This window comes from Trachemys scripta, chromosome 7, assembly GCF_013100865.1.
Source record: "Trachemys scripta elegans isolate TJP31775 chromosome 7, CAS_Tse_1.0, whole genome shotgun sequence".
NCBI lineage: Eukaryota > Metazoa > Chordata > Testudines > Emydidae > Trachemys > Trachemys scripta.
Window position 1 is genome coordinate 2,158,202 of NC_048304.1, and position 24,910 is coordinate 2,183,111.

A 24,910-nucleotide genomic window follows, 5' to 3' on the forward strand; every position below is an offset into this window, starting at 1 on the left:
GGGAAAATAGAATGTTTGAAGTAACATGTTTCACACATTCCGTATGTGGATTCATTTTTCACTAACCTCCTAGAACATTCTGGACCTTTATAGAATCTTATGGAACCTTCCAGGCTTTCTGAGAACTACATTTTCCTCGAACCTCCTGGAATGTTGCCAGCCATTCCCTCCTGGGTATATATGGGGCGGGGCATTGCCAGTCAGTGAGATATAAATACAGATGTACAGATCCTAGCGTGCAAATTTATCATCTTATATGACAGGGATAAGTCAGGCATGTAAATTGTGCATGTAAAGCATGCAAAGTCGTGAAATAGGCTACAAATGCTATAAAAATAAGGTATCCAAAAGTTTAACAAATGGACGGGGGGCTGCCGAAGATGCTCCTTGCCTGGGGCGCTATTTGGTCTAGGGCTGGCCCTCTACTCACCTTTGTGAACTAGCTGTATTTGGACACATTTTAATCCAGGAATTTTTGCACCTGATAGTCTTTCTAAACAATTTTTAAAGGCATCCATTCTTACGATTTCTGGGTAACAACTGTCCTGAACATTCTTGCGTCTGATGAAGTGGGCATTCACCCACGAAAGCTTATGCTCCAATACTTCTGTTAGTCTTAAAGGTTCCACAGGACCCTCTGTTGCTTTGTCCTGAACATTGTATTTTGAGCTCTCATCCTACAATAGCACAAGCCAGATTCTCTAGACTCTTACAGAATATAATACATATGCAAGAATCTGAACATCAAGACATTAGTGAAAAAACCTGCTTTTCTGTTGATTCTCCCATTAATAAACTTTTTGTTTTATATCACTTGATAATTTTATAGGAACTTCCACCATGTTTATCAATCCTTTTATGTAATGACTGACTGGCATGGAGTTATTCAGATGGCATGAACTCATGAAACACCTGCAGTCTCTTTCAGAGCACAAATAATAAAATGGTCACTATCCTCCCCCTTTAATTAAGGGGAAACTGCTATTTGTTCTGTCATTTGCCTCTTCTCTTAAGTCTAGACAGAAAGAGCTTACACTGGAATCTTTTGATAAGAATTCAAAACACACAGCACAGTTTTGTCTTTTGAATCTTATTGCGCTTATCTGAAAATATCAAGGTGTTGGCAATTGGTTTCCCTTCCCAGTAACACACTTATTTTTCAGGCCAATAACATGTTTAGAGAAGAGAGGACCGGCCCATTTTCTCTCTCCTTTATCCTTCCCTATAAATTATTAAATAAAAAAAAGTTGGGGGGAAATTATTTTGCCGCTTCAGATGCCTACCACATAATACTTTGATAGGATTGATCATTTCTTAGTTGATTTTCAAAGAGAGAATTTGAAAATTGAATTTGAAATGAAGTTCACTTTGTATTTTATAAGGCATTTTTGATGTAAAAATATTTTTGCCATGTACTTACATTTTTCTAAGCTGAATATTTCAGTTAGTAATTAAAACTTTATCTTGTGTTTCTGTATATCCTCTCCTTATGATATGAAACATTTATTAAGTTCCTAAACTTTTGCTGGATTGACAAAACCTGTTATTTAAAGGCATTTTTTCAGTTTAAAGATGTATGTAATGACATTTGCATTGTACTAGGTTCATGTGATTTATTCAGTATTATTTGAATGCAGTTATACGTGCGGAAAAGTTTAATTACAGCTATCTACATGGTTTCAATATTACCCAGAGGGCTGTACTTCTTTCTTAATTAAAAAATATTTGAACATAATAATAGAGAACTCTATTAAAACATGAATAAAACATTGCAAGCAACCAGGTCCTTAAAGTTTACTAAGTAGTTTTCAAATCAATTTCATTAAGAGTTGCTTAAGCATTTTTACCAGTGCTCCGTATGAGGTGAACAGAAGAGAATGCTTCTATGTAAACTCTCATTTTGACATGAAACTACCCGTGTCATAAAGCTACTTCACTTCCTTTTGGATTCTCAGAACGCTGAAACATGTTTCAACATGGAATATATAAAGACTGGTGACCAATGACAATCATATTAAAATGGAACTGTCTGGTTACACTTAGCAATGCCTCCCTTCCAGTATGTTTTCTTGAAACTCAATGGGAGCCTAGGTTTTTGGTGTATACAATGTAAAAACATTCCTAGCTCTAGGACTGTTTGTGTTCTGACTTTAAAATAATGTACAGAAAAGTCAATTTCAAATCATCTCTCATCTCAAATCATGCCAAACAGACCTAATTTCCTTCTCTGACAGGGTTACTTGCTTAGGTGATGAGGGGACGCAGTAGACCTGATACATCTTGATTTTAGGGATGCAACTATCGTTTAAAAAACTACCTGTTTAAACTATAAACATTATATCGGTTAACCATTTAATCACTAACAAGCTCACAATCTACCCCTGGCTTGGGAGAGTACAGTGGGCTGGGGGATCGTTTGCGTGTGACTGGCTGGGCGTGCTCTGATCCCACCCCTTGCTCTCCCAGTTACTAGACACGGCCTAGTGCAGCTAGTTTGGCAGATCGCTGCCGGGAGACCAGCGGTGTTCCGGCAGATCCAGTGGTTCCTGGGCAGACCCACCGCTGCAGCCAGCTGCAAGAGCAGCAGAGCCGGGGGGCGGGGGGCTGCTGGGCTGCCCCAAGCAGTGACCTCTCCGCCGGGCACAGGCTGATCCAGCGATGCCACGAGCTGCGAGAGCCGGGCAAGCTCCAATGCCCCCCGGGTATTGCTGCGGGGTTTTCAATGTGCACATTAGGTATTACATCACCAAACTATTTACCAATCTGCTTTCAACATTAACTGCAATATATTAACAGTGAGAGTAATGCTTATGGGTTAACCGTTTAACATGTCACATCCCTACTTGATTTAGTTAGGATTTTAATACAGTCCCACATAACATGCTCATAAGCAAACTAGGGATATGTGGACTACATGAAATTACTATAAGGTGGGTACACAACTAATTAAAAGAGTGGAGTCAAAGAATAATCATAAATGGTTTGCTGTCAAACTGGGAGGACATACGTAGTGGGGTCCTTCCGTCCTGGGTCTGGAACTATTCCATATTTTAATTAATGACTTGGATAATGGAGTGGAGAGTATGCGTTTAAAATCTGCAGATGATGCCAAGCTGGGAGGGGTTGCAAGCACTTTGGAGGGCAGGATTAGAATTCAAAACAACCTTGACATATTAGAGCAGAGGTCTGCAACCTTTCAGAAGTGCTGTGCCGAGTCGTCATTTATTCCCTCTAATTTAAGGTTTTGCGTGCCAGTAATACATTTTAACGTTTTAAGAAGATCTCTTTCTATAAGTCTATAATATATAACTAAACTAGTGTTGTATGTAAAGTAAATAAGGTTTTTAAAATGTTTAAGAAGCTTCATTTGAAATTAAATTAAAATGCAGAGCCCCCCGGACCGGTGGCCAGGAGCCGGGCAGTGTGAGTGCCACTGAAAATCAGCTTGCGTGCTGCCTTCGGCATGCGTGCCATAGGTTGCTAACCCCTGTATTAGAGGATTGGTCTGAGAACATAATGATGAAACTCAAAGACAAATGCCAAGTACTACACTTAGAAAGGAAAAATCAACCGCACAACTACAAAAGGGGGAATAACTGGCTAGGTGACATTACTGCTAAAAGGGATTTTGGGGGTGTAGTGGTTCAGAAATTGAACAGGTGTCAACAATGTGACACAGTTGCGAAAAAGGCTAATATAATTCTGAGGTGTATTAATAGGAGTGTTGTATGTAAGATACGGGAGATTACTGTCCTGCTCTGCTCGGCACTGGTAAGGCCTCAGCTGGAGTAAAGTGTCCAATTCTGGGTGCTACACCTTAGGAAAGCTGTGGATAAACTGAAGAGAGTCCAGAGGAGAGCAACAAAGGTTTAGAAAAACCTGACCTACAAGAAAAGATGAAAAAACCTGGGAATGTTTAGTCTTGAGAAAAGAAGAACGCAGGGGACCTAATAACAGTCTGCACATATGTTTCGGGCTGTTATAAAGAGGACGGTTTCATCACACGTGTGCTTCAAAGAGCCGCAGGAGACACATTAAAGAGCCACTTATGGCTCATGACCCTCTGTCTGAGTATCACTGCCACAGACTTCTCCCAAAATAACTCCTAGAGAATCCAATTTCATCCCAAAGATTCATTACTCTCACTGTTAAAAATGTATGCCTTACATGGTGATCAATTGTTCTCCCTGCCCACTGGAGGTACAGCAAGTGGAATGGGCTTAATCTGAAGCAAGGGAGATATCAATGAGATAATAGGTAAACTTTCTAACTATAGGTGTATTTAAACTCTGCAACAGGCTTTCAAGGGAGGTTGTGGAATTCTTATCACTGGAGGTTTTTAAGAACAAGTTGGACAAACACGTTATCAGGGCTGGTCTAGGTTTACTTGGTCCTGCCTCAGGGCTGTGGGCGGACCTTCCAGGGCTACATTTCTACGATTCTCTATTAGCTTTAGAATGCCTGGAATGATCTATATTTTTATAATACTCTAATATCAGGAAAAATATAAGGTTTTATTTGCTAATGGAGCCTGTTTTCTAATGGTAAAACAAGGCAATACTAAAAGCGAATCAGCATCTTTTCAATTTTGGGACACAATATGGAACAGTAGTACCACAAAGAGACGCATCAGAGGACTACCAAATAAAGACTTCCGAATGTAAAAAATATATTCAAACTTTGATCAAATACTATACACATAAGTCTGTCAAAACCACTGCCTATCATGCTGATGAGTATTGTCTCATTGTACTCCCCCCTTCTGTGTGTATCCATCTGTTGTCTCTTGTCTTATACCTAGAATGTACGACCCTTGGGGAGCGACCACCGTTTTGTTCTCTGTTTGACAACGCCTAGCACAATGGGCTCCTAGGTGCTACAGTAATGCAAATAATAATAAATAATAGTAAGTCTGTCAGATCCGCTATACATATATTTTGTGGCAATAAAAAAAATCATCTCAGCCATCCATATACCACCCCATCCATCTTGCAAACACTTAGGCATGTTGGTAACTTTACACACAGGAGTACTCTCAGTAAGAGTGTAACTATTCTGTTTGAAATTGTAACCAAACATATGAGAGCAAAGGAAAAATGACAGCTCTTCCCTTCCATGTTTAAAAAAGTAACCAATTCTGCCAACAAAAAACACGTATGTACTTTTTTAAGCTGCAGAAATTAACTTGTTTCATAGGGCATCGAGAATTTGAAAAAACCTTCCTGGTGGGAAGAAATTTTCAGTTAAATAAAAACAGTCTCACAAGATTCCTCAGTTTGCCCCAATGTGCTGTGGACCTACACAACTTTCTCCTACTTACCACTCTTACTCTCAGCTGCAGCAAGAAGGTATTGGGGAGGAAGAACGATTAGCAGAGTTTTTTCATTCTCCACCCCCGATGTAGCTGTCCTGTTTTTTCAGTTGTTTCTCTTTTTAGCATGACTCCTCTTTCACTGCACTTGAAGTGCCCCGATGACTACATGTGCTCATTGTCTGAGTGCTACTGTTTTTAATGGTCTCACTGAGTCCACCTTCAGAGGATCAGGACCATGAAAGAGGAAGTAACCATGGTTCTTTGAGACATGTCTCCCTTTGGCTACTCCAAGGTAGGTGTGCTTGCGTCCCTGCGCTGCTGATGAGAGAACTTTGGTAGCAGTGTTTGTTAGGCCCACACATGTGCTGTCTCTCCTTGTGTCCCGCCATGAGGCTAGCCAGCGGGCGTGGGCTAACCCCCCTCAGTTCCTTCTCTACCGCAGTCACAGACAAGAACTCTGACGTAGAGGGGAGGAGGGTGGCTTGTGGAGCACCCATAGCGACACACATTGTTACTGCACAAGGTGAGTAACTTCCTCTTCTTCTTCGAGTAGTGTCCCTATAGGTGCTCCACTGTTGGTGACTCCTGAGTGGTATCCCCACTAGAAGGCTGGAGCTTCAGAGTCTAGTCAGTTACAGAGGACAATACTGTGGAGTCACAGATGGCATGAGAGGCGGAGTCCCCAGTGATTGCATACTGTTCTGCGAAGGGATGGAATAATGCCCAAGTCCCATTTTATAGGTTTCTGAGATAGGGCCATTCCTGAGGAAGGTGACTGATGTGGAGATGGAACTTCGGGCGTGTGCAAATACCAGCTGGAGATGTCATGTTGTGAACCTGGTAACATTGATTGAAAACCCTGATAACAGATTGAAAGCCCTGATGGGCTGGATCTGGCCCACGGGCCGTAGTGTTTGCCCTCCCCTGCGCTACTGTGTAGTAATACCTCTTGTACCTCCTCCAACCAGGAGCTTTCTATGTGTTGGAAACATAAAGGAGCCAAGTCTTGAGGCGGAGAATCCCCAGGTTGGGATGTAGAGTACATCCTTCATTCTGTGAGAGGCGGTATGGACTAGTTTGGAGAGAGATCAGTGGGCATGTCACGAGTTGTGACAGGTAACGGTACCGAGTCTGTTTTGGCAAAATAGGAACAATCAGTATGACATGTTCTCCTTCTCTTTTTATTTTTAATAGGACTTTCGACAGTAGGGGACTTGGAGGAAGGGCATAGAGAAGGTCCCTGTCCCAGGGAAGGAGAGAGTTGCCCAGCGTGTGTTGCCCCATCCCTGCAGAAGGAACTGAGGGGGGTTAGCCCATGCGCACTGGCTAGCATTGTGGCGAGACCTAACTGCTACCAACGTTCCCTGATCAGCAGCACAGGGATGCAAGCACACTTATACTGGAGCACCCATAGGACCACTACTTGGAGAAGAATGATATTTTTTAAATTCTAACACTCTGCAAGTTTGATATGAGCCAAAAAAACAAAGAGAGATTTAGGTCTTTTTAAGATTTAGATTCTAGGTTTTATCCAACAATTTACTTGTACAGGAGCGCTAGTCATAGAAAGGAATTCACTTCTTTTTAGCATCAAAGCCCTCCGAGTCTGAAACAGAGCAGGTAGCTGTCAAGTACCAGAAGGTAAAGAATCAGACTGGAAATAAGGCGTAAATGTTTAACGATGAGAGTAATTAACTACTGGAACAATTTACCAAGGGGCATGGTGGATTCTTCATCACTGGCAATTTTAAAATCAAGACTGGATGTTTTTCTAAAAAATCTGCTCTAGAAATTATTTCGGAGAAGTTTTATGTCCTGTGTTTAGACTAGATATCACAATGGGCCCTTCTGGCCCTGGGATCTATGGTACATGGTAGCTTGGGAAAGGACTGTAGAAAAAGAATTACAATGATGTACTGGGAAGATATCTTGAAAAAAAAGTCCACGATCTGCATTATATTCCAGAAAAGGCATTACAAAACATTATACTAATAGCCTATCACTTCAGGGAGTCTGAAAACAATATAGGACAAATAACCCCAAAACTGCTAGAGAAATTATGGAGCAATAGGTTCCTTGCCCACACGTAGTGGGAATACCACTAAAACAGCCTTTTGGGGAATCTATCTGTTCCTATATTATCTCAACACAGCAATTGTGGGATCCACTAGTTTTCCTGCTGGGAATACCTGGAATCGATGACCTGCTGTAAGAACAATGGGTCACATGCCTGTTGGTGACAGATGACATGCACTTTGTTATACATTAGAAGAAACTAACACTCCTGAAGGGACCAGCTGGCATATATGAATGTGCACTATTTCATTCATGTACAAATTAACAGCCGTGAATAGACAGATGGATGTAATGGACAAGGCTATTAGCCATGGAGCAAGGGCTAAAACTAAAGCCACTAGTAAGTGATCATGAGCTAATTAATTTATTTGCAAGCAGAATATAGTTCTGACCAGTAATATACATATTTGGTGCATTAAAAGGAACAATTTCCTGAAGCTGAAATCGATAATGAGCAAAACTGAATGGGTAGAAAATTTTAAACATAAAAATGTGAATGTTAAATGGTAGAGGTTTAAAAATGCTTTATCAGATGCTCCAAAAAATGCATTCCCACATTCATGTGAGAAGATTCCTGATTTTGTTCCTGATATATTTAAGGAATTTCTTATTATTATCCTTAAGACTACTGGCCATAGATTTTTCACTGATACCTTTAGCTCCCCTCATCAATTGTCTGCATTTCCTAACTGCTGATTTGTATTCTATCAACTGCAGCAGTTACATCTGATAGAAGAGTGAGTGGGTTTTGTGCTTGGATAGCCACTGCACCTTATACTGTGGTTCACAAGGACAATGTCATCATGAGGCCCCTTCCCAGCTTCACAACTACAGTGGTCTTGGATTTCCTCTTATCTCAATGTATTTCTCTCTCTGTGTTCTTCCCCAGTCCCCAATCCCACCCAGGGGAAACTTGCCTCTATGACCTAGATGTAAAGAGGGCACTCTGTCTGTACCTGGAAAAGACCAAGCTCTTTAAAAAATCCAAGTTATCTGGAGCATATGGGGATAAATGCCAGAGAGACCTCATTACCAATCAGAGACTCTCTCACTGGATTCCGAGATGTACAGAACATAGCTAAAATGTAACCAGGAATGAAGTATATCCTGGTTTAAAGATCCATGCCACAAGAGCTTTCGGGGGTAGGGACTGTATTTTTGTTCTGTGTTTTGTTTTGTTTGTACAGTACCTAGCATAATGACTAGAGGTCTTAGGTAATAAATATAATAAATAATAACAAGACATCCATATTTAGCTAGAACTCCTCATCTACCATCTTTCTGGTATAGCACTGCTTGCTAATCTCACACAAAGAGATTCTCAAACAAGAAAGAGAGGTTCCTTAGCAGAAACTGTTGTTCTTCCAGGGAAATCTCTGTGCATTCATACTACCTGCCCTCCTTCCCCTATAGCTTGGCACGCTAGAAGACATTAGGAACTTGCAATTAGGGAGAAGGACTGAGTTGTTTGGGGGGGGGGGAGCTGGCACTACCTTATACACCATGGGACAATGCCACCCCCCTCATGCAAGATCTCTTGTGAACCCCTCCTGCCCCCCAGCAGAGATGGCTTTTTAAGGCAGTTCTGTAATTTGACACTGGGGTGCCAGATCCCACAAGTGGGAATACACAGATGCCCTCATGAAAGCTTCTGTGACTCTCTGAAGGGCAGGAACTAGAAAATAGATAGTCCCCAAATCAAGTGTATAGCTGGGTTTTAGAGATGATCAATAGGAGGGTTGTGCCACTGTCACATCTTCACCTCCAGTGGCAGAAGTTCTGGTGGGTGAAGAAAGGAGAGAGACCATGCTCAGAAGCCTGAGTAACATGTCTGGACTACCCCCAGTAAATTCAGGAAGAAGTGCAGCCCATTTATAATGGACTGAGGATGGGCCGGGAGCTGGGAAAAAAAGAAGCCTTATATTCCAAATAGCAAAGTATGACACTGCCCAAAGGGTGTCATAAGAACATGCTCTTTGATCTGCCTATAGAATGTGCTTGAAAGTAAAACTCTAATTTCTTATTCAAAGCAGACTTTTTAATATATAACGTGGGAAGAAAATCCTTAACTCCTAAGTAATGTCCTGTCATTTGTGTGAAACAGGCTAATTTATTCTCAAATCACTGCATGTAGCCATAAGGAGAATACAAGAAGGAAAAAAATAAAATCACATGGGGGAAAAAAATCAATTTGATGGACTTGAACACAGTCCCCGAAGTAGCCTGGGGATTTAGTCTCTGACACTGCCTTACTGTTAGCCTTCAATCAGATCATTGATTATTGTTCAGGACTGCTGCAGAGAGACTATGAAGTGCACAGACTAGTGATCTTTTTATGGTTTTTCCGGTAGATTGCTATTGAAACTCTATCAATTTTCCTTCCTAGCCTTTCTGCCCAAAACTATGCCTGCATTTGTAATTCACACACTTTGAGAACTTGAGTTGTATGACTATTCAAGCCTATTAGCTTTTTGTTTGTAAACCTCAATGATTTCTGTTTGTAGGTACAGGGCTATTTTATACGCAATGCAACTTTAAGAACCCAAACTCGGGAACTGAAATATTCTTTTTAAACACTGATGTGGTGAAATATATTTTGCGTATATCTGGATGAAAAATATACTATTTTATTATTTCTCAACTGATGCTAATGATTTATAGAATCATAGAAATGTAGGACAGCAAAGGACCTCAAGATGTCATCAAATTCAGCCCCCTGTGAAGACCACATATGCCTAGACCTCCCCTGACGGATGTTTGTCCAATATGTTCTTAAAAGTATCCAGTGACGGAGATTCTACAACCACCCTTGAAAGCCTGCTCCACAGCTTAACTACCTTATACCATATCTAAAAAGTTTTTCCTAATATCTAACCTAAATCTCCCTTGCTGCAGATTAAGCCCACTGCTTCTTGTCCTGTCTTCAGTGGACATGGTAACAATTGATCATCATCCTCTTTATAACAGCCCATAACACCTTTGAAGACAGTTATCAGGTCCCCCCTCAGTTTTCTTTTCTCAGACTAAACATTCCCAGGTTTTTTTAACCTTTCCTCATAGGTCCAGTTTTCTAAACCTTTTGTCTTCTTTGTTGCTTTCCTCTGGACTCTCTTCAGTTTATCCACAGCTTTCCTAAAGTGTTGTGCTCAGAACTGGACACAATACTCCAGCTGGGGTCTCAGGCTACATCTACACTACAGGGGGGGGCGATTTAAGATACGCAAATTCAGCTACGTGAATAGCGTAGCTGAATTCGATGTATCGCAGCCGACTTACCCCGCTGTGAGGACGGCGGCAAAATCGACCTCTGTGGCTTCCCGTCGACGGCGCTTACTCCCACCTCCGCTGGTGGAGTAAGAGCGTCGATTGGGGGGATCGATTGTCGCGTCCCATCGATCCCCGAGAGGTCGATTTCTACCCGCCGATTCAGGCGGGTAGTGTAGACCTAGCCTCAGTGCCAAGTAGAGCGGGACAATTACCTCTCAGGTCTTATGTACAACACTCTTGTTAATACACCCCCAGAATGACAATAGCCTTGTTCACAACTGCACAACACCGTTGACTCATATTCCATATGTGAGTCACTATAACCCCCAGATCCTTTTCAGCAGTTCTACTACTTAGCCAGTTAGTCCCCATTTTGCAGTTGGGCATTTGATTTTTCCTTCCTAAGGGAAGTACTTAGTACTTATCTTTATTGAATTTCATCTTGTTTTCAGTCAGATCAATTCTCCAAATGCCACCCACCTGCAAGAATGGGTGCGGGAACTTGATGGGACCAGTGGTGAAAGGGGGACAGTGCCAGTAGCAAGGGAGAGAGACACTCGCCAAGGGACAATAGGTATCTCCTCTCTCTGGGAGTCTCTGGCACCCATTGGCCAGCTGGGAGAGAGGGATGCTGACTGGCCAGCAGTCTGCAGCTGCCAGGATCTAGCCCAGCATTAAGGGTCATGTGGAGCCTCCATTCCAGCAGCCCGCTCTACCCACCCGCACTAGGAATGGGAACCTGGCCTGGCAGGTACTGCGGGTCTAGCCAATCATGGGCCAATTGGCAAAAGACCAGGGAGTTTTTTTGCCTCCTTTGCGGCACCTTCAAGCCACAGTGGGTTAAGCAGGGACGCACTTATTACCTAACCAAGGTACCGGGGCAGAGATGTTTATTCGTTGCAACTCATGGCCAATTTCCAGTCTGGTTAAGAGAATAAAATGAACGATTCCCAGAGGTAAAAGACATGGGATTTTGGTGTTGGGCCTTGGGCTCATGGGATAGGGTGAGACCTTGTGGCCTTCATGGGCCAAGGTCCCCACCCCGCTGCACTCTTTGTCCCCCTCACGGGGAGAAAGGTGCTAGGACTCAGAAAGCAGAGACCTGGGGGAGGGGGCGAGGCTAAGGAGAGCCTACCATTCGTTATGGGGTATATGGTACAGAGCCATATATGTAACCCCTGCACTGGAATCAATTAAATGCCTGGTATATGATAATATGGGAGTTGGGCTGGTAGCACCCTGCTCCTTTGTTAATGTTTAATAAATTGCATCCTGGGACTTATTTCCATGCATGTGTCTGTCCTCATTTCGCCAGTGTCCACATCAATTTGTCATGATCGTTTTGAATTCTAATGCTGTCCTCCAAAGTGTTTGCAACCCCTCCCAGCTTGGTGTTATCTGCAATCTTCATATGCATACTCTCTCACTCTATTATCCAAGTCACTAATGAAAATATTGAATAATACAGGACTGATCCCTGCTAGACCTCACAAAATACATCCTCCCAGTTTGACAATGAACCATTGGTAACTACTCTTTGAGTATGACCTTTCACTGAGTTGTGCACAAACCTTATAGTAATTTCACCTAGACCCTATTTTCCTCATTTGCTGGTGAGAATGTCATGTGGGACTGTGTCAAAACACTTACTAAAAACCAATAGATTAGATATATATTAGTATAGGTTTGGACCCTGTTACAGCCTTTCTGTTCAAACAATGTAAATCATTTAGTTCCAAAGCAAAATCACTTACAGTAGTCTCAGCTTTCAGACTTGAATTCTCTCTTAAGATTTCTTTGAGGGACTTTTTACATATTGATGCTCTTAATTGACTCACTGATGTATCCTTTGTTTTTTCAGAGGTGCTTGGGCTTTCCTTAGAGAATTCAGGTTTACTTCCAGTTGGAGAAAGACAGGGGGTAGGCATCCAGCTTCTTGGAATATTATCAGGCTCTACTTTTTTCACAACCGAATCTTGTGGGGCTGATGATAGTGTTTCCAGGTGGCTATGTTTGCTATATTCTTTATACTTCCAGTGCTCAGGACTTCCTGACATCATCTTTAATGGGATCACTTTAAAAACTGCAGAATCAGATGACCCTGATATACTGTGGCTGGTCTTGAGGTTTGAAGCACTTTGGATGAATTCACTGGGGTCATCCTAAATTTGGGAAAGAAAACAACAGTGATTTTGAGAGGAAACTACCCTCCACTGGTTTAAGATCTGTTTGCAAATATTTAGTCCTAAGATTTCAAAATTGCACTTTAATTATGATGGCTTAACTTGAGATTTTTCAAAGATTTTGAGCATCTGCTGCTCCCAGTGAAGGAGAATGGAGCGTTGGGTGCTCAGGACCTTTACAAAAATCAGGTCTATGTATCTCAAGTTGAGCACCCCAAAATGACAGCCTGCTTTGAATATATAGGCCTAAATTCCTGTTCTAATTCAGACTGCTGGAAACCCCAAAAGTCTGTACATCATTAATATACTTCTTAGTGTAATGTGGTTTACAAACTTGTGCTGACCAATAACATGTAAGGTAGAAAAGTCTACAATGTTGATATCTGCTTGACTACTGTAGTGGTAGGTGACACTTTAACATATTGTATATAAATCCTAAACATATCTGTCTGCAGAGATCACCTTGCCCCGCTTTGAAAGTTACCAAAAAATAATTTAGCAAATAACATTTAAGAATACTTTATGAATCCATTATTCTTCTTCCAAACAAGGTCTATACAAAACATCCAAGAATTACACTTCTGATGTTCCCTTAAATTTCAATTAAAAAATAAACAGCAAGCAGAAAATCATGTGATATGGGAGGAGGAAAGATTGGGTAAACTAGCGATGGTCACCCCATGGTCCTTATTGACACAGGGGAGGGGAAAATGGAGGCCTCCCATCCTAATTCAATCAGGTGCCACACTTCCTCTCCTCCACAGGCACAACACAGTACTACTGTATTTGTTGGAAGGATGGCTACAACATGAATGTTGCATCCTTAAATATGCATATTTCACCTTCTAGGGTCCAATCCTGCTGATACTGAAATCAAAGGGAGTTTTGTCATTCACTTCACTGGGACCAGGACTAGACCCTACAAGGGGAAATTCATATTTAAAAGAAAACCCATTATATAATAATCTTTCCAAGAAATATAGTAGCATTGTATTATATATTTTCATGAAGAATACACTTCTCTCCTATTGCTTTATTTTGTTTTACGTTTTCTTTGAGTGGGTTTACATAAGACAAGAGCAGCGAACATGTTGTGGGTAGAGGATAATGATTACCTACAGGTCTTTCTCAATTATAGGGTTTTTGTTGTTATTGTATGATTTTGTTCTTAATATAAAAGAAAAAAGCGTTATGGCAGAATGGTCTCTCCTCTTGTCCCCCACAATCACACAGGGCTTTCCCTATAAAATGAGTTAAGCAGCTTTTCGGCAACCACATCCACATGGAGACCAAAACAATTAATTGTTCATGAATATTTTTATCAAGGGTGCTCAAGTCACAAAGTATTTATTTTCCCTTAAGAACAGAATTCTAAAGGATAAAAATCCAGAAAAAAGGGGACCTATATTATTTATTAAACCTTTTTATCCAGTGCTGTAAATGTACATGGCACTTTATAAGCAGATTAGTAGGTTAGCTGCAAATATAAAACACTGAAGTGTTAAAGTAAATAACAGAAGCAGGAAATAAATTTGGAGGCCTTTTGGCTGCAAGGTTTTCTTTTATCTCCTCAGACTATAAATTTAAAAATGCAATTAGAATGCGCTCCGTTTCCCCAATCTCTGTACAGACGGCTCCTATTTTCCTGTTTTATCATCCAGCATCTTTTTGGAAGCAATATATGAAAGTGAAGGTTACGATGAGGATGCGTTAAATCAGCTCAGTGCTATGAGAAAGTACATAAACCCTGAAACAGTCGAATGGAAGCAAACATTAATGTTCTATATGGTTTCCATAATCACCCAGTCTTCCCAATTCATCCTGAAAGATGTGTGAAAGCCAAATTTATAATAATGTATATTATTTAAGGGTGGAATTCAATTTAAAATCAGATTACAGCCCCAATTCCGCAAAGCACTTAAGCACATGCTTTACGCACATTGACTTTAGAGGGACATAAGCACAAACTTAAAGTTAAGCACGTGCATAAGGTTTTTTTCTGAACTAAGGCTTATAGGAGCTACGTGCAGGGAAGCAAACAGGACGTTAAGGAGGACAGAATCCACCACCCTATGAGAGAAGTAGGCTGAATGTAATGCATTCAGGCTAAACTTTCTAAATGTGATTTGTGAAACACCTGCATGAATCAATGAGCTACGGAGGTATGCACAACACTTCATAATATTTTATTAATGTATTCCATGGCATAAGCCATTTAACACCTTGAAAATCTCTCTCTTTGTATTAAGGTACAGAATATATAAGGAACGGTAAATGAAAATAAACTCTGATTATAACAATATCTTAGTTTAGCATCACTGACCCTACTAGCTTGCAAATAACTGGAAAAGAGATTAATATGCACTATTTTTATAGAAGAAATCTGAAACTTCACACATGTAGCCATTTCAACAATATTTATTTTTCTTGTAGGTTTTACATGCACAACATGAGATTTACAGTTCTATGAAATGCCTTTAACATTTATAAACACTTAATATGCTGCTTTTGTTCATTTTGTTTTTGTTACTGCTAAAGTTATATGCATTTTGGAAGGTTGTAAATATTACTTTATTTCCCTAGTTTGGGATTTCACTGGGGCACAAAGACACATTTCTCTTTTTTCCAGACTTTTATTTGCCACACCACAGTTATTTTAAAAGCTATGCTATAAACCTGCACTATTAAGTCACATTATTGTAATTTGACAGATTATTAAAGGAAATGTCACATTATTTTCAAATATTGGAGACAAATGGATAATCCTGATTTAACTTAAACTTAAATCCCTCCCACCTATCTATTGAACTTGGGTTTTATAATCATTTTGTTTGTTAAATATTCAGTAATAAATTGTGCCAGGACTATCAATAAAGTTTGTCTGATTAACTCTAGCACAGCATATGTATACTGAAGACGCGAATGATTTCCCTGAGGAGTTAGCATGGCTATTGCTGTACTACATTCCTTGAAAGAACATGCAGATGGGCAGTTGCACAATAATTTCTGGATACTTAAAATTGATTGCTCTTGCTGGGTTGTAATTTTAAGAAGATCATTCTAACGACTCTTGAGGGCCATCTACTTGGAGCAGATGGGACACAGGCCTTCTGTATGCAGAGTATTAATGTCAAAAAGTCAGGGTAAAACTGATTTGTACTCTTTGCGAGAGTACACTGTCTTATTTAATTGTATTATGCTGGCTCTTTTACTTATGTAAGTGCAGAAAATTTCCTGACTCAATTGAAGGCTTCACAGATGAGCTCATCTGTTATATCCAAAACATTTTGGATAGCGCTGTATGATACTGCCGTTGTTATGCTGTGTTGTAAACCGGCAAGAGTTCTGACTTTTGCTCTAGGTTTGACTGAATGGGCGGATGCCAACAGCTGAGTCTAATTAGACAGTGTCTATGACAGAAGAGAGATATACATTAGAATTTAGTTGTCAGTTTGAAAGTATGGCCGCTTGAACAAATATAGAATAAGTCACTTGTGGTAAGCTGCAGCAAGATAAGAAGCTGTTCTGCTGTTTTCTGATCATTTGGGACTGGCAGTTTAATAACAGCACTTAACTGTTTCAATGACTAATTAGCTACCCACAAACGGTATTTATAAATGATTGCATTTTCCAGCTTGAAAACTAATTTGCAAACCCAAATATTTCCCTCCGGATGGCAGAGAAGGGAAAGTTCCATCCATGGTAGGTTCTCTAAAGTTATTATTATGCATGGATAGGCACTCCTGAGTGTTCCGTGGCCTCCAGCCCACAGCATAAGGAGATTCAAAGATCCCTTCTCCTTGAAACTTAGCTCACAGCAGAGCCATTTGGCCCGGCTTTCACATGCCTCCTAAGTAAAGCCCTTCGTTTCTGGCATTATTTTATTAATTTCCTGGGAATTTATCAGTATTTATTTCAAAAAATTAAAAAACGGGTGACAAATCAATGAAAAATTAATTGCACATATTATCAGAGGGGGGGGGGGGACAGAAAAAAAAGCAACAAATAGAAAAAAGGAAGAGTGCATTGTTTCTGAAACCATTCTCTCTAATCCCCATTACACAAACAAAACCAGTTTACTGTTGGTGACTTGCGCAGTTGTATTTGATACAAGGGGCTTCAGGGCGAATTCCACAGGCTCCCTGCAGCTTTTTCAAAGTGTCTTTTCCAAGGCGCATTCTACTGTGGTCTTGGATGTAGCTGAATTTAAAAATATTCTCTCTACATCAGCTGAGTCAGGTGGGACACTGCCCACACCATGTGCTCCTCTGCGGCCGCAGGGAGATTGGAGTGACCTGTTCGCAGCTTGGGGGCTGGATGGGGGCTCTGTCTGGTGGCTGAAGTGGAAGGGGCTCTGTGCCCTTGGCTCCTCTCTGGGCGGTGACACTAGGTCTATCATGGGGGGGGGAGCAGGTGGGAGGCAAGGGATGCTTGGTGGGGGATGGGGGTGCTAGGTACTCATGGTTGCAGCAGGTGGGAGAGGGTGCCCAGTACTCATGGCGGGACATTCAGGGGAAGAGAGGATGCCTGGTGGGAATAGGGGTGCCAGATACTCATGGTTGCAGTGTGTGGGGGGAAAGGAGGATGGGTACAGGCATGTCGTGCCATCCAATAGGGAGTCTTTGAGGCAGGAGCCAGGTCCGTTGAGTTCAAGCCAGTACAAAATGTGGGCAGAAATCAGAAAAATCCAAATCCCAGGTTTTAAAAAATCCAGTAATTTTTTGGAAGATTTTGATAAAAAACAAAAATGAAGGGCCCTACTTGTAGGTTAGTGAGTCTTTATGCATTGATACTCACTACTTGAGTCGCAAGTACATAACTCCCTTCCATAAACATACAATTTTTGGGGCCAGAGTCTGATTTACTTCCACTGGTATAAAGCCAGAGTAGCTCCACTGATTCCAAATTTACCCTGAGGTGAGATCGGAATTTGGTCCCTAGAACTTAAAGTGGAAAATTTGTGACCTGATGATTTCCTTTCTGGAACGGACCTCTCTCCCAGCCTGAGACATCTGGACTGCACAGAAGTGCAGAAGCTTCATTCTTTACAAAGCACTACAGGCTTGACCTTTGTTCCTCAGCAGAAACATTCTTTGTCTGGAAGATGCTTCAAAGTGATGGTCCTAAAATCAATTAATGCCAGTAATTTTAGGAAAGGGGGAACATTCTTTTTTCTATCCTAGCTATATCTTATTCCGGCATAATTTCCCCCTGCTGCTCAGTATATCCCAAATGTTTCAATCCAGGTGAGAGATCAGGAGCCAGAATCTATAAGAACTATCAAACAGAAAATTATTTTAGCAGTCTGTTCTTAATACCCAGCTATCTGCCAATATTGGCTTCACGTGTCTATGAGTTTACAATCCACAGTCACCAACTGTAAAATAAACATGACTGGAAATTTTTTTTTTCACGAAAAAGCAATTTATTATAACTGGCTTACTTATCCTGTTGTGATGGTATTAGCTGGCATCATAGGTGCACTCAGTAAATCTATCTTAATGAGTATAAAATCATACAAACCGAGGAATCAGAATACCAGGCACAGTACAAAGCAAACAAAAATGACATGCCCAAAACAACTAACCTAAAAAGAGAAGGCTAGAAGTCATGGACCCACAGATAAGAAATATATTTTATTTGCATTTATATTTTTCTGTGACTTTTTAAATTAGATATAAATTTACTATATGTGATTTTCAAACATATTGAAAAACAGTAAACATCTAGTATCTTCAGCATATCAGGTTCAAGATATTTTTAGAGTAGGCTTGCAAAAATGCAGCTTAACTGGGTGAGTAAATATCATTTTTTTATTATAATAATGGCAAAGTCATGTGAACGGATACTGTCCCGGGGTTAAGAAATATTCATGATGATTTTGCAAGGATGTCTTAGATTGTGCTAATATAACGGGTACTATAAGTCAGCAGTCTTGTGTCCTATTTTAGGATCAGGTGTGGTAGTCCTGACTTTACAGCCCACTATAAAACATTTTTCTGTAGTTTGTTTTTGCGGTGCAAATTAGAGAATGATTTGAAAAATTAAATGAGCACCTAGAATATCAATATACTACTGACTACAGAAGTAATATAAAATACATTAGTGCAAGAATACAAGCAAAATATAAACACTAAATAATTATCTAGTTCATTGACTTTTCTTTCATGTGAAAGAAAGCCTTAACTCTGAATTAGTAAATTGGTAGTGAAATTAAGCAAAAACTATAATTTTTATTGTAATGTAGGTTTGTTTATTTTAAATTATCTTTTAGGATTGTACATGTAGTGCTTTGCTAGCTGTCATATTGACATTATTTAACATAATCCACATTAGATAATAAATGAACTGAAAGTCCTTCTCTGTAGTTACTGGAATACGGTAGTTTTTGGTTCATACAATATTTAAAAGCTTCTGTTCCTGACAAGAAGGGATAACCTCCAGTTTCTAAAGAGATCATGAATAATTGTACATGCACCTGTCAGCTAACTGATCATTTGCCACACACCCCGGAAAACACAAAGATTATGATGATATAATGAGAAACATTATGCAGCATATAGAATTCTCTAACTGTATTTAAGATAGACTCACTCTTTGGAAGTAAAAAATAACTATTGGTATGTCATTTTGGGCAGTGAGAACAGTTACTATTAAGGTTACTACAGGGAACCAAATGATACCATATTTCTTAGGAAAGATAACTTCCCTTCTTATGAACATGACATGGGATTTTTAATGACCACAGCCCTTAGTTTTCTATCTGAGTTGAACAAAAAGGCACCTTGCGAAGACAATTAACTAGGGAGGTAGTGGAACCTCCATCCTTAGAGGTTTTTAAAACCCGGCTTGACAAAGCCCTGACTGGGATGATTTAGTTGGTGTTGGTCCAGCTTTGAGCAGGGGACTGGACTAGATGACCTCCTGAGGTCTCTTCCAACCCGGATATTCTAGGATTCTAATGGTTAAGTACAGGCTCTGAGAGTGACGCCGAATCATCACCCACCCCTCCTTCCGCACCTTAGTGAGCTCTCCTCTAAGTATTGACCTAGAATCTCCTATCCTGCTTATTTCATGAGAACAGACAAGATCAAACACAATGATGTGGCTGCAAGCTTTTGGATCACACATAATTTCTCCCAAAGCACAACCTCTTTTAGGTGTTTTTAAGTTTAGCAATGTTGTATAAAGCAGGATTACACGAAATGTTGAAATCTACCTTCACCTTACCGAGCTAATCATTTTGTTCAGTATTCAGAGATATTTAACAATTAAGCCTTTACCTATAGTATTAAGTCCCAATCATGCAAACACTTACACATGTGTAACTTTGCACACAAGTCAATAGGACTAGGGGGTTGAATGCTTTGTAGTGTCTCTAGGCCAAGGTCATTGCACACCACAGTGGTGCCTTGCATCCCTCCCTTCTACCCCACAAGCTCCCTGAACCTTTCTGTTTCAGGGACTCCCTGCACCTTCCCCCAGTCTCTCCTCCTCCCATGCCAGAGTTCCCCATTCTCCCTCTCATGGCAGGGGCTTTATGTGCAACCCCATTCTCCCCCTTCCTCCCAATTCCCCTTTTACCAGTGCCCCCCATTCTCCCCCCCATGCCAAGGGTTGTGTGCACACCCCCCATTACCTTGTCTGGGAGATAAGACATTCAGGGTATTAACATGTTAAACTACAGGAAGAGCAGGACATTGTTATGTTAGAAAGCATTAATGGGCGCCATCTATCAGTTGTTTGAGTATAACAGTGGCTCTCAACCTTTCCAGACTACTGTATCCCTCTCAGGACTCTGATTTGTCTTGTGTACCCCCAAGTTTCACCTCACTTAAAAACTACTTGCTTACATAAAATTACAAAAGTGTCACAGCCACGCTATTACTGAAAAATTGCTTACTTTCTCATTTGTACCATATAATTACAAAATAAATAAATTGGAATATATTTCAGTATATAATATAGTGAGCAGTATTAACAAGTTGTACGAAATTTTAGTTTGTACTGACTTTGCTAGTCATTTTTATGTAGCCTGTCGTAAAACTAGACAACTATTTAGATGAGTCCATGTACCCCCTGGAAGATCTCTGTTTACCCCAAGGGGTACACATACCCCTGGTTGAGAACCACTGATCTATAGCTTCAAGCACCCGTGCAATTATCTGGGGATGTGATAATCAGATGGCATTGGCTCCACTGTCCCCCATTTCCCCTCTTTTTGGTTTCTCAATTTTCCCCAAATCAGTGAGTTTTGTCACTGATGCCTAGAACATTTCCTGAATTACAGAAGTGGCATTCAAAGTTAATGTGTTACATACAGGGTATGTCTACACTACGGGATTAATCCGAATTTAGATAATTCGGATTTGAAAAACAGGTTGTATAAAGTCGAAATGAATGCGGCCACACTAAGCACATTACTTCGGTGGTGTGCGTCCAAGTACCGGGGCTAGCGTCGATTTCTGCACCGTTGCACTGTGGGTAGCAATTCCATAGCTATCCCATAGTTCCCGCAGTCTCCCGCGCCCATTGGGATTGTGGGTTAAGATCCCAGTGCCTGATGGGACAAAAAACATCGTCGCAGGTGGTTCTGGGTACAGCCTCACCTCCTCCCTCCCTCCCTGCATGAAAGCAACGGACGGCAGACAACCATTTTCGCGCCTTTTTTCCTGGGTGGGTGAACACTGCAGACTCCATACCACGGCAAGCATGGAGCCCGCTGAGCTCAAGACAGCAGTCATGAATATTGTAAACACCTCGCGCGTTCTCGTGGAGTTTATGCTCAGCCAGGACCAGAAAAACGAGGCGAGGAGGCAGTGGCGGCGGCAGCGCAGCGACAAGCATGATGAGGACATGGACACGGACACGGATACAGAATTCAGTGAAACCACAGGCCCCGGTGCTTTGGAGATCATGTTGTTAATGGGGCAGATTCTATCCATGGAACGCCGATTCTGGGCAAGGGAAACAAGCACAGACTGGTGGGACCGCATAGTGTTGCAGGTCTGGGACGATTCCCAGTGGCTGCGGAACTTTCGCATGCGTAAGGGCACTTTCATGGAACTTTGTGACTTGCTGTCCCCTGCCCTGAAACGCCAGAATACCAAGATGAGAGCAGCCCTCACAGTTGAGAAGCGCGTGGCGATAGCCCTGTGGAAGCTTGCAACGCCAGACAGCTACCGGTCAGTCGGGAATCAATTTGGAGTGGGCAAATCTACTGTGGGGGCTGCTGTGATGCAAGTAGCCAAAGCAATCACTCAGGTGCTGCTACGAAAGTTTGTGACTCTGGGAAATGTGCAGGCTATAGTGGAAGGTTTTGCTGCAATGGGATTCCCTAACTGTGGTGGGGCAATAGACGGAACCCATATCCCTATCTTGGCACCGGAGCACCAAGCCACCGAGTACATAAACCGCAAGGGGTACTTTTCAATGGTGCTGCAAGCACTTGTGGATCACAAGGGACGTTTCACCAACATCAACGCGGGCTGGGCGGGAAGGGTTCATGACGCTCGCGTCTTCAGGAACACTACTCTGTTTAAAGGGCTGCAGCAAGGGACTTACTTTCCGGACCAGAAAATAACCGTTGGGGATGTTGAAATGCCCATAGTTATTCTTGGGGACCCAGCCTACCCCTTAATGCCATGGCTTATGAAGCCATACACAGGCAGCCTGGACAGGAGTCAGGAGCTGTTTAACTACAGGCTAAGCAAGTGCAGAATGGTGGCAGAATGTGCATTTGGCCGTTTAAAAGGTCGCTGGAGATCATTATTGACTCGCTCTGACCTCAGCCAAAGAAATCTCCCCATTGTTATTTCTGCTTGCTGTGTGCTCCACAATCTCTGTGAAAGTAAGGGGGAGACCTTTATGGCGGGGTGGGAGGCTGAGGCAAATCGCCTGGCTGCTGATTACGCGCAGCCAGACACCAGGGCGATTAGAAGAGCACACCATGAAGCGCTGTGCATCAGAGAAGCTTTAAAAACCAGTTTCATGGCTGGCCAGGCTACAGTGTGAAATATCTGTTTGTTTCTCCTTCATGAAAACCCGCCCCCTTTATTGACTGATTTTCTGTAAGGAACCCACCCTGCCCCTTCCCCCAGCTTTCTTTCAAACCAAATAAAGTCACTATCATTTAAAAATCATTTATTCTTTATTAATAGATTAGAAAAAGAGGGAGGGAACCCGGGTGGTATTTGGGAGGAGGATTGCTGGGAAGGAAAAAGCCACAAAGAAAAGGTTAAAAAAATGACAGCCTTTTGCTTGGGCTGTCTACTGGGGTGGAATGGGAAGGTGTATGGAGCCTCCCCCCCCCGAGTTCTTACACGTCTGGGTGAGGAGGATACGGAACATGGGGAGAGGGGAGGGTGGAACAGGGGCTGAAGCGGCAGTCTGTTTTCCAGCAGCCGTTCCTGAACCTCCACCAGACGCCGGAGCAGCCCCAGCGTTGCATCCTTCATCCTCTGGTCTTCCTGCCGCCACCTCTCATCTCGAGCGTCTCTCCTCTCCTCACGTTGGTCCCTCCTGTCCTCACGTTCACTGACTTCTTTCCTATACTTTGAAACTGTTTCCTTCCACTCATTCACATGAGCTCTGTCACTGCGGCTGGATTCCATAATTTCCGAAAACATCTCGTCTCGCGTTCTCTTCTTACGACGCCTTATCTGTGATAACCTTCGGGATGGAGGAGGGAGGCTTGAGGAATTTGCAGCTGCTGTAGGGAGGAGAAAAAAGAGAGAATTGTTTTAAAAGCTACATTTTGCAGAACAATGCTTATACTCTTTCACGGTGACCAACACTGTTCACATTACATAGCACATGTGATTTCTGTGCAAGGTCGCATTTTGCCTCTTAATGCTGAGTGCCTGTGGCTTTGCTGCTAGAGATCACAGGTCTGGGCAACAGAATTCGGCTTGCATGCGGCCATGGTAAGCTTCTGCGCCCTCCTTTCCCACATACCAAGCATAGCTTGTAGAGTGCTGCAGAAGCCTGGCCAATCTCAGCCAGTTGGGGGGAGGCAGTGTGGGGGGGGCTTGTCTGGGCCCCTTCAGGCAAGTAGAGTGCTGCGGTTTTTCTGTTAACATTCAGCAGCACCAGAAAACAAACTAACCACCCCCCCCTCTCGCCATGAATTCTCTGGGATGATCACGGTACCCCTCCCCCCACCGCGTGGCTGGTAACAGGGAAGATCCCTGCTAGCCAAACGCGAAAAACTCAGGGCCAATTTCCCATCTGCGCTTGGCTAACTGCAGGGAAGGATTTATTTTCCGCCACAGGCAAACAGCCCAGTAGGAACGGCCACCTCTGTCCCCTTAATTAAGTTCCCGTATTTCAACCAGGTTACCAGGAGTGATATCACTCTCCTGAGGATTTACACAACAAGATAAAGAACGGATGTTGCTTGAATGCCAGCAAACACCGGGACCATATGCTGCCAGGCTTTGTCAGGCAATGATACCAGATTACTTGCTGCAAGCATGGCGTGGTCAAGTGTCCTACCATGGAGGAGGGAATAAGGATGCACTGCCCAGAAACCTTCTGGCAAGGCTTTCGGAGTACCTCCAGGAGAGCTTCATGGAGATGTCCCTGGAGGATTTCCGCTCCATCCCCATACACGTTAACAGACGTTTCCAGTAGCTACAGACTTTTCCAGTAGCTGAACTGACCGCGAATGCAAAGTCAGGCAAAGTAATCATTAAAAACCGTTTGCTTTTAAAACAAGTTTTATATTTTAAAAGGTAAACTCACCTGAGGTCCCTTCCATGGGGTCAGAGTCTTGGGTACTGGCTTGGGAGGCTTGGGAGGGTACTTCAGTCAGGGTGATAAAAAGATCCTGGCTGTTGGGGAGAATGGAGTGCTGTGTGCTCTCTGCAAGCTCATCCTCCTCCTCCTCCTCCTCTATCCCATCGGCAGAATCCTCAGGCGTCGCTGATGAGACTATCCCCGACCCAGAATCCACGAACACAGGTGGGGTAGTGGTGGCAGCCCCCCCTAGAATTGCATGCAGCTCGGCGTAGAAGCGGCATGTCCGCGGCTCTGATCCGGAGCGACCGTTTGCCTCTTTTGTTTTTTG

General features: G+C 42.2%; 1 protein-coding gene across 7 annotated transcripts in view; it reads right to left on the reverse strand.

The window, feature by feature from the left end:
• Window positions 1–24,910, reverse strand: part of CFAP20DC (CFAP20 domain containing) — a 174,086-nt gene that overhangs the window by 58,893 nt on the left and 90,283 nt on the right. For all 7 annotated transcript variants that reach the window (XM_034776221.1, XM_034776223.1, XM_034776224.1 and 4 more), the window contains one exon: window positions 12,412–12,819. In XM_034776221.1, the coding sequence (XP_034632112.1) occupies window positions 12,412–12,819 (408 nt within the window). The remainder of the gene's footprint in view (window positions 1–12,411; window positions 12,820–24,910) is intronic.